Source organism: Rhincodon typus, chromosome 26 (genome assembly GCF_021869965.1).
Source record: "Rhincodon typus isolate 14 chromosome 26, sRhiTyp1.1, whole genome shotgun sequence".
NCBI lineage: Eukaryota > Metazoa > Chordata > Chondrichthyes > Orectolobiformes > Rhincodontidae > Rhincodon > Rhincodon typus.
Window position 1 is genome coordinate 30,510,794 of NC_063357.1, and position 10,352 is coordinate 30,521,145.

General features: G+C 40.4%; 1 protein-coding gene across 1 annotated transcript in view; it reads right to left on the minus strand.

The window, feature by feature from the left end:
• Window positions 1–1,976: 1,976 nt before the first annotated feature.
• The window catches only part of supt4h1 (SPT4 homolog, DSIF elongation factor subunit), a 15,070-nt gene continuing 6,694 nt past the window's right edge, over window positions 1,977–10,352 (minus strand). Inside the window, exons 3-5 of the mRNA XM_048612550.1 lie at window positions 8,080–8,135; window positions 4,938–4,991; window positions 1,977–2,531 (exon numbers count right to left, since the gene is read on the minus strand). Coding sequence (XP_048468507.1) covers window positions 2,464–2,531; window positions 4,938–4,991; window positions 8,080–8,135 — 178 coding nt within the window. The 3' untranslated portion in view covers window positions 1,977–2,463. The remainder of the gene's footprint in view (window positions 2,532–4,937; window positions 4,992–8,079; window positions 8,136–10,352) is intronic.

Consider the following 10,352-nt stretch of genomic DNA (forward strand, 5'->3'; position numbering starts at 1 on the left):
CTTGGCTGACATTCTGGAGTAATAATCAAATTGTTTGTGTAGGAGCTGCCATCTTTCTGAAGTGATATCAAGTCAAAACTTTTGTTCTCTCAAATGAATATAAAAACCACAACACTGGAAGAACAATTTCTAACTTTTCCTGGCATCATAGTCAATATTCATCCCTTAAATAATCAGAAAATATGTTTAATGTTTATCCCAATATTGTTTGTTGGTCTTTGCTGTGTAAATTTCCAATTTTCAAACAGTGACCATATTTCAGGTGGACTCCATTGGCTGCAAAGTATTTTAAAGAATGCAAAGGCTCCCTTTTAATAGCTACATCTCAAATTGTGAATTTAAGAGGGTAAATTGAAGCACATTTCTAAACTCATGTTCAGAAGGTTACTTTAGAACCTACTGCACTCGATCTGGGGTTCAACAATTTTACAGACTGTAACCTGTGCCCATATTTGGCTTCCTTTTCTTTTGCCAGTTATTTTTGTTCCTTTTCTTTAGGATGGCAGCTGTTCAAGATCCTGTCATTCACACCTCCCCAAGGTAAATTTCTTCTTGTTCTATTCCACTCCACTGACCTTGGACCATATAGTCATTCACTTTCTCTTGCTTTGTGCAATTATAGTTGTTTTTTTTGTTGTTTGCCCATCCTTTTCAAATACATTTGTGAATTTTGCCCAGTTTGGATGAAAGGACACAGAACTGAAATTAAGGCTGTTTCTCTCTAGAGAAATGCTGGCAAACCTGTCGAGTATTTCCAGAACTTAGTGTGTAACAGTGAAGTAAAAGCAAACAAACAGTCTGACATCACAATACTTGCAGCATATAATCAATATTTACACTAATGACCTATGCAAACTGAAGCAGCACAAAACACAGGTATCATTGTGGATTGTGAAAGATGCATCTAGTATTGAAAATACAGGTGCCACATTAAACCTTGAAGCCTCTTTGTCAAACACAAGTTGTCAGCATGTGCTCTGACCTGATTCTAAAGTGAAATTCAAGTATATAGATCCAGATTAAAATAAACACTTTAGTTATGATATCACAAGACCCTGCTGATCTTAAAAAGTTAATCAGCAAACAAAGACGAGGCAAGGCAAGTAAATGTATACTGTACAAACGAGAACAATGAGTTGATATGATGCAAACTTTTGAGTTGATGTTTTGTTTCACAGCACATTAGGAGACCCAAAATTCTGCTACCCATGTCCTCATTCGGTTTCATTCACTCAACCCAACACCCACCGACAAACTACTTGTTCAAGAAAACTTTAATTTTAACAGTCTCAGGCTTGTTTTCACATCTCTCCTTACGCTGTGATGTTCTCTAGTCCTACAAACCTTCAAGATATATGCACTCCTCCATTTCTGGTCTCCAGGTCACCCACAATTTAAACGTTCGGCCATTGACAGCCCTGCCTTTAGTTGCCTAGGCTCTAAATCTGAAATTTTCTTGAAAACTCAGCCTCAGTCCTCTTTTAAAGAGGCTTTAAAAAATATATCTCTCCGATCAAAATATCTATGCAGCTTTGTTAATTTTCGCTCAAACACAGTGCTCTGAAGGGAACTGAAAAGGTTACACCACTTTAAAATGTGCTATTTAAAGAGAAAAAGACTTGCATTTTACACAGCCATTTTCACAACCACAGCCCAAAAGTGCTCTTCACACGTAGACATTGCTGTAGTCTAGGAAATCCAGTAGCCAATTTGTCTATAGCAAATTCTTGTACACAGCAATGATAATGACCAAATAAACTGTTTTTGGTTTTAATTTATGGATAAACATTCACCATGACAATGGGAATGACTCCTCCACGCTTCAAAAATAGTGCCATGGGATTTTTAACAACCACTCAAGCATGAAGACATGTTTAATATCTCACTCCAGCAGTATTTCACTAGTGTCAGCCTTGATTTTGTGCTCAAGCCATTACAGGTGAGAGCTACCAACTGAATTATTGCTGAGACTCAAATTGAATATTTAAGGTTGTTTTATTAGTCAATTTTCCTCTTCATTGTAATACTGTCCAAAATGTATTGTTGCACATGAAACATGGAAGTAAGACTACAAGCCTTTGAAATTTAAAGAGCATCTTGCCAGTTCTACCATTTCTCAATTCTTCAATAAATACTAATCAAATCCATCTTCAACTTTTCTCTTGTCCCAATTCTTCTTCAAAGTAGTTTTGGGATTTTAGATACCCAAGCACTGTTGATGCTTCCTTTGTACATAGTAGAACTTCACTGCAATCAGCACTAAACAGTCAAATTTGATTTAAAATTACCAACTGTCGTACTCAATTTTTCTTGGAGAATGCAAAAGCAATTCACTGATACATAAATGTATTGCAATACATCTGCAGTAAGAACATGACAGAAATCTTCTAGTTACAAGTAGGTAAACATGAAACCTAGTTGGAAAGAATCATTAGTAATAATTTTGACAGCAAAATGGATCCATTAAGATTTGATAGCAGTGTCTCTTGATTTGTAGATCACACCGCGACTCTTCAGTTCCCGTACAATACCTGTAGGCACAGATTGAGACGAAACTGTAAATGGGCACAGATTCACAAGTCAAGCCACTAGACAACAAGGAGACGGGTTTGTTATATTATCTATTGCACTAACTGATGATTCAGATCTACTCCCAAAGCCAGGTAGAATTACAGGAGTCATAGTACTCCACTATAAAAGGGGGATGGTGACATACTGGTACTGTCACAGGAATAATAATCTGTAGGCTGAGGCTGATGCACAGAACACATGGATTCAAATCTTAGCAGGACACCTGGCAGAAATTAAATGCAATTAATTCATTATTATGTAAGAATTGAAATTTTCTCATTAAATGCTGGCTGTGAAATACTTGGAACTATCATTGGATATTAGGAATAAAAACACAGCTTGGCTCAATAGATGCCTTCTTTCACAGAGGGGGAAGGACGAGAGTTGAAGCCCCACTCCAAGATGGAGCTTGTGGCAAGCATTAGAAGTTAGTATTGCTTTTATTATGGAATTTTTACAACTATAATGATGCTGGGTTCAGTGGCAAATCCTGAATTCTTTAAAATCAAGCGTTTACTAGCTAAAATCTAATCATGTTACATTAATTGGAAAGCGTATTTCTTTGCTACACGAGCTAGAAGTCAATCCTCATTTGTATTTCTCTGATCTTCTGAAAAGGTGGAACCAGTGAACACAGATGATAAGGGCACTGTAAAGTCAAAGTTATTTTGTTTAAGAATGTGAATTAACAATTGTAGACTTTTTTTTTTAAAAACCTGGCTCCATAGTGTTTTGTAACTTGAAAAAGGCTTAAAATATTATTCCAATCAAACTTATTTCTTATCTGGTCAACTTGAGCCAAAATGTGACTGGATCCACCTTTATTCCTAACCTAGACAGACTTGCAAAAGTCTGGCGAAGGCAACGTTTGGTATGCTTGCCTTCGCTGGAAAGAACGTTGGGAACAAGGAGTTGAGACGTTATGTTGCAGCTGCACAGGACATTGGTGAGGTCACTTTTAGAATTCTGCGTACATTCTAGTTGCTGTTCTATAAAAAGGATGTTGTTAAACAGCAGAGTGCAGAAAAGATTTACAAGGATGTTGCTGGGACTGGAGGGTTTGAGTTATTAGGAGAGGCTGAATAGGCTGGGGTGGCTTTTTTCCATGGAGCGGACATCATTACAGGCATGGATAGGGTGAATAGCCAAGGTCTTTTGCCTCAGGTAGGGGAGTCCAAAAGTAGGAGAGCACAGGTTTAATGTGAAAGGAGAAAGATTTAAAAGAAGGACCGGAGGGGTAACTTTTCCATGCAGAAGGTGATGAAAGTATGGGATGAGCTGCCAGAGGAAGTGATGGAGGCTAGTACAATTGCAACATTTAAGAGGTATCTGGACGGGTACATGAATAGGAAGGTTCGAGAGGAATATGGGCCAAATGCTGACAAATGGGACTAGGTCAGATTGGGATGTCTGTTTCCATGTGAGCATGTGGTTTTTCATTCTTGTGTCCTTTCTCATCAGTAAGCTGGTGGTTTGATTTGGCTCTCTTCCTGTCTGTGGGTTTACAAGGTTTATAAGGATGTTACCAAGGCTGGAGGGGTACAGTGAAAACGTGAGGATGGATAGGCTGGGACATTTTCTCAAGCCTAGGAGGCAGAGGGTGACCTTATAGAGGTTTATAAAATCATGAGGGGCATGGATAGGGCAAACGGTCAAGGTCTTTTCCCCAGGGTAGGGAAGTCCAAAACTAGACGGCACAGGTTTAAGGAGAGAGGGGAAAGATTTAAAAAGGGACCGGAGGGACAATGTTTTCACAGAGGGCGATGCGTATGTGGAATGGACTGCCAGAGGCAGAGGCGACTAAAATTACAACCTTTAAAAGACATTTGGACAAGTACATGGATAGGAACAATTTAGAGGAATATGGGCCAAAAGCAGGCAAATGTGACTCGTTCAATTTAGGAAACTGGTTGGTATGGACGATTTGGCCGAAGGATCTGTCTCCATGCTGTAGGACTCTACAACTCTTTTTAAATCGTCTTCCAAATAAACTAGGCAACAACCTTCCAGCACTGATTACCAAATAGATAACCCTCTGCTATGTGCAGAGGAGTACAGCTTTTCTCACTTTCTCCTGGCTGAATTTCTGTTACAAGTGCCTGAAATTAAAAGTTACGTACCGTACTGAATTGTACCTACTTGTTACAAAGTTGCTGCAGAATCTAAATTATGCAATTGCTACATTTTGGTTCTAATCTGTAAGAAACAATGACTGATTGGAAAGGTCATTGAAGTCAATTCATCCAGGATTGCGTGGCATTCACAGCATACAATTATAGGCCACTTGCCCAACCGGGTGGAAACATTGTTTGGTTTTCAGAGTGATCGATAAAAGTGTAACCATGACATATCATGTACATTCTTACCCTGAGGTAACCGTCCTGTCACTGATACCGCATATATCCCTGGCTTGAAGTTACCTAGAAAACAAGAAGTAGGTATACCCGTATCATTAGGTAATACATGCAAGTCATCATACAGCAATTCAGGCAAATGCAGGATTATGAAGCACTGTCTTGTGTAAGATAGTTATTGAGTTCCAGATTATGCACAAAAAAATTTTCATTCCTGTATTAGCTTAAAATCAAATCACGATCACTAATTTTCAACCAGGAGTATTTTAGACTGAATGTTACAATTACGACATAAAAATACGGCTCTAGTACATATAAACAAATTTCAAACAGACAGTATTTTTAGAGGAATAAAACAAAGAACTGTGGATGCTGGAAATCTGAAACAAAGAAACAGAAATTGCTGCCAAAGCGCAGCAGGTCTGACAGCACCTGTAAAGAGAAAGCAGAGTTAACTTTGAGTCCAGTGACTTTCTTCACTTCGAGGGAAGGAAATCTAACGTGTTTACTGCTCTAGCCTACACATGACTGTAAACTGACCTGTGAAATACTCCCAAACTACTCAGTTGTATCAAACCACCAAAGTTTAAGGACTGAAATCAAACAGGTCACCTGGCATTGAACCAGGGTCAGAAACAACATAGCAAACACACCCTTGTTTACCCAGCAAAATCATCCTTACCAACATCTTGGGACTTCTGCCAAAAAATTGGCAGAGCGGTCCTACAGACTGGTCAAGCAACAGCCTGACAGTCGTACGTATGTGCATTACAAATGTATCAGACACAACCATCATCCCTGCTTGGCTGCAGTGGTATAGTGTCAAGTAGGAGTTGCCCTCTTCAGCACAGTCTCTGGATCCCACAAAGTCTCTTGGCAGTAGTTCAAACATTGTCAACAGCACAGCTGCACTTGTGTGCAGTTCTGGTCACTGGAAGGGTGTTACTGCACTTGAAAGGATGCAGAGGAGATTCACCAGGAAGTCCCTCTGGTAGAGCAGATCAGCTACTAAGAGAGGGTGGATAAGCTTGGGTTGCTGCTCTAGAGTACAGAAGGCTGACAAGGAACCTGATTGAGGTATATAAGATAATAAGAGGTATGGACAGCGTAGACAGATACCAACCATTCCCTTAGTTGAAAGATTAATAAAATGGAGGTATAGTTAAAACGAGAAAGGCAGAAGGTTTAAAAGGGAATTTGAAAAAAGTGTTTACCCAGATAGTGGTGGGAATCAAGAATGAGTTGTCTGAGAGAGTACTAGAGCTGGGAAACTTCACAACTTTTAAAAGTTGCAGTTGGATAAGCACTTTAAATGTCATAATATTCAAGGCTGTGGGTTAAGTGCTGGAAAGTGGGATTAGTGTAAATTTAGAGTAGTTTTTGTCAGTGCAGACTCAATGGACTTCTGTACTCTTATGATTCTGTGATTCATACCTCACATAAAGGAAGATAGTTGTGGTTGTTGAAGGTCAATCGTCTCAGTCTCGGGAGATCACTGCAGGAGTTCCACAGGGTAGTGTCGTAGACCAAACCATTTTTGATTGTTTCAATGACCTTCCTTCCATTATATGCTCAAAAGGCAGGCTGTTCACTGATAATTGCTGATTGTTCAGCACCATTCATGACACCTCAATATTGCATAAGCGCAGCAAGACCTGGACAAAATCCAGGTTTGGGCTTAGTGACAAGTAACATTTTTACCAATGAATATTTCGAACAAGAGAGAGAACATAACCATCACCCCTTGATGCTCAATTACGTTGTTTCCGAATCCCTCACTAATAGCATCCTCAGGTTTGCTATTGACCAGAAACTGAACCAGACAGCCAGTACTGTGGTTACAAGAGCAGATCAGAGACTAGGAATTCTGTGATGAGCAACTGATCGCCTGTGTCCCCAGTGCCTGTAGCATTCAGAAAATAAGTTAGATTCTGATTTTTAAAGTAAGTATTCAAGGGATATAGCCATTGTCGTCTCGGCCAGCATTTATCATGTATCCCTTGCTGTCCTTGAAAGGATGCAGATGGCTGTTGTTGTTGAACTGCTGCAATACCAGGTAGAACCCACAATGCCCGTAGGGAACAAGTTAAGGATTTTACCCAGCAAAACGATGAGAAAGCAAATAGTTCCAAATCAGGATGGCAAGTGGCTTGGAGGGGAACTTGCAAGTTTCCATGTATTTGAATGTCTCCAACCGATTAAAGAATTTTTAAAAGCACATGCTCCTCACGACAGTTGAACCATACAGACCAATTGGGCATCAAGTCTGTGATCTTAAACGGACTGCAGTGTCTCAAACTGTCTGACTAGAATAGCAAATTAGTCATAACTTGTTCATGGTTGCTAAGCAGTGACTCTTAAATGATACTGCAAAGACTGATTGGGTGGGAGGACAAAGTTCACATATGAATAGTGTTACTTCAGCTAGCTACTTTATACCAGAATAATAGCAGAGAGAAGACAACGGGAAAGATTAGGCAAGAAAGAAAACAAATCTCCTCTTAATGTCTCGGGCTGTTGTCCTTGCACAGCTCAACAGCAGCCAATTTTGCAGAATTGTGAACAATAGAGTGAAGTGTTCTGACATTTAACAGTTAGGGTTTAGAAAGTTTTAAAGGTATTAAGAAGTTCGAAGTTCTGCTTGGATTTCTGTACACATACCAAGACACAGATAATGACTTGCCTCTATTTTTAGATCTGTATGAATTGACTACAGCAAAGCATGAAGTTCAACAGCCTTGATTTGTCAGCTTACTAAAATCATACCTACAGTTTAAAGTTTCGGCAAAGGTTTGTAGCTCAGGTTGTAGGTGCGATTGTTGACTTGTTTTTGTTCAGACATTTTGTCACCATGCTAGGTGACATCAGTGAGGCCTCCGATGAAGCAATGTAACACTGATGGTGTCACCTAGCATGGTGATGAAACGTCTGAACGAAAACAAGCCAGCTCGGCAAGCAAGTCAACAACCTCATACTTACAGATACTAGGTAGAATAAGGCATTATTCACACAATTTCACGGCACAGGATGATCAGTGACACGTCAGAATGGTACACAATCTACTGCCAAGGTAATTATTGTTCCCCTCCTCCAAAATAATGCCGAAATTCAATATTACCATATTGCAACCTGCCCGAGATCATTCTAAACTTACTTATCCGCTGCCATTTGGAGACCCAACTGTCTTCAGGACTCATCATTGCAATAATCCTGGAAGAAACACAAACTATTATGAACAGCTATATTCAGCAACATCAAGAAACAGTGTTATCCACTCTCTCAAGAGTCAAAAATAATTTCAAAAATTAGTTGCCCTTTAGATCCACACTACTGTCATGTGCAAGTAGCTGAGATTTGTAAAGCTGGACAATATCATTGGTTAATTACCATTTGAAAGTTGGCTTTTCTGGTCTGCTTTGTAAATATTTACAGAATTCTGTAAATATCCATAACCCAAGTTTTTTAAAGCAACACATACAAGATGGGGTGGTTGGAGGTGTTAGGGCCAGGGGATTAAGCTGAGGAAAAGGAAAATGTAATATTATTTATGCAAACGAAATTCTTAAACAACTAAAACAGAAAGAAGAAAGGAGCAAACAGCCAGAAAAGCAGTAACAAGGCCAGCAGCAGACTCAAACGCAGATGCCTATCCAAGACCAAAAATGTCTTCAAATGCAGCAAACAGGTGGAGAAGGTCTGACCCACTAAGTACTCAGGCACTCCACCACCACCACCACATATTTACAATGAGAAATGATTAGAGAAGTTCAATCCCAGTTTAAATTTTTGAAAAAACATCAGGGTCACTTGCTGGGTGAGGTCACGTATCCACAGCAAGAGAAGGGCAAGTATTAAAAGTGATTCCATTAGTATTGTGCAACCAGTGACCGTGTAGAGACAGAACCAGTGGCAAGTGTAGACTGCCATCTGGGCCTGTAAGATGTTGGCACCTTCATGAATGTTCCTTTTTCCTATTTGGAAACCTTGGGCAACAGATTCCCACAAATCAGTGGGAATACGAAGAAACCCGAGAGGGAATCCTTGAAGAGATTCCTCTGCCCTCTTGGCACGAAGGAGCTCCATTGGGAAGTCTTGGGTCAAGCAAGCAGATGATTTGGTCTGTCCATTGCAGTTGATAGCATCTATCCTGGCAGTGGGTTTACAAGATAGTGCAGAGGTGGTGCTGGTGATATTTCTCAAGGGGTTTGAGATGACTGCTGTACATTGCCAATGTCAGAGTCATAGATGTACAGCACAGAAACAGACCCTTTGGTCCAACTTGTCCATGCTAACCAGATATCTGGATAAATCTAGTCCCATTTGCCATCATTTCAAACATATCCATCTAAATTCTTCCTATTTATCTACCCATCCAGACTCCTTCGAAAATGTCGTAATTGTACCAGCCTCCACCACTTCCTATGGTAGCTCATTCCATACACGCACCACCCTTTGCATGAAAAAGTTACCCGTTAGGTCCCTTTTAAATCTTTACCCTCTCACCTTAAACCTATGCCCTCTAGTTTTGGACTCCCCCACCCCAGGGAAAGACCTCATCTATTTACCCTATCCATGCTCCTCAAGATCACCTCTCAGTCTCTGATGTTCCAGGGAAAATAGTCCCAGTCTATTCAGCCTCTCCCTATAGCTCAGACCCTCCAGCACTGCAACATCCTTGTAATTCTTTTCTGAACCCTTCCAAGTTTCACAACATTCCTACTACAGCAGGGAGATCAGAATTGCACGCAGTATTCTAAGAGAGGCCTAACCAATGTCCTATACAGCCACAACACGACCACCCAATTCCTATACTCAATACACTGACCAATAAAGGCAAGCATACCAAATCCCTTCTTCACTATCCTACCTACCTACCTACAACTCCACTTTCAAAGAACTATGAACTTGCACTCTAAAGGTCTCTGTTCAGCGACACTCCCCAGGACCTCACCATTAAGTGTACAAGTCCTGCCCTGATTTGCCTTTCCAAAATGCAGGACCTCACATTTATCCAAATTAAACCCCATCTGCCTCTTCAGTCCATTGGCCCATCTGATTAAGAGGTCTGAGGTAACCTTCTTCGCTGTCCACTACACCTCCAATTTTGGTGTCATCTGCAAACTTACTAACCATACCTCTTACATTCACATCCAAATCATTTATATAAATGACAAAGCAGCGGACCCAGCACCAATCAGTGGCATTAAAATTGAATCAGATAGTAGGAACTGCAGATGCTGGAGAATCCGAGACAACAAGATGCAGGGCTGGATGAACACAGCAGGCCAAGCAGCATCATAGGAGCAGAAAGGCTGACATTTCAGGCCTAGACCCTTCATCAGAAAAGGGGGAGGGGAAAGGGGTTCTGAAATAAATAGGGAGAGAGGGGGAGGCGGACAGAAGATGGATAGAGGAGAAGATAGGTGG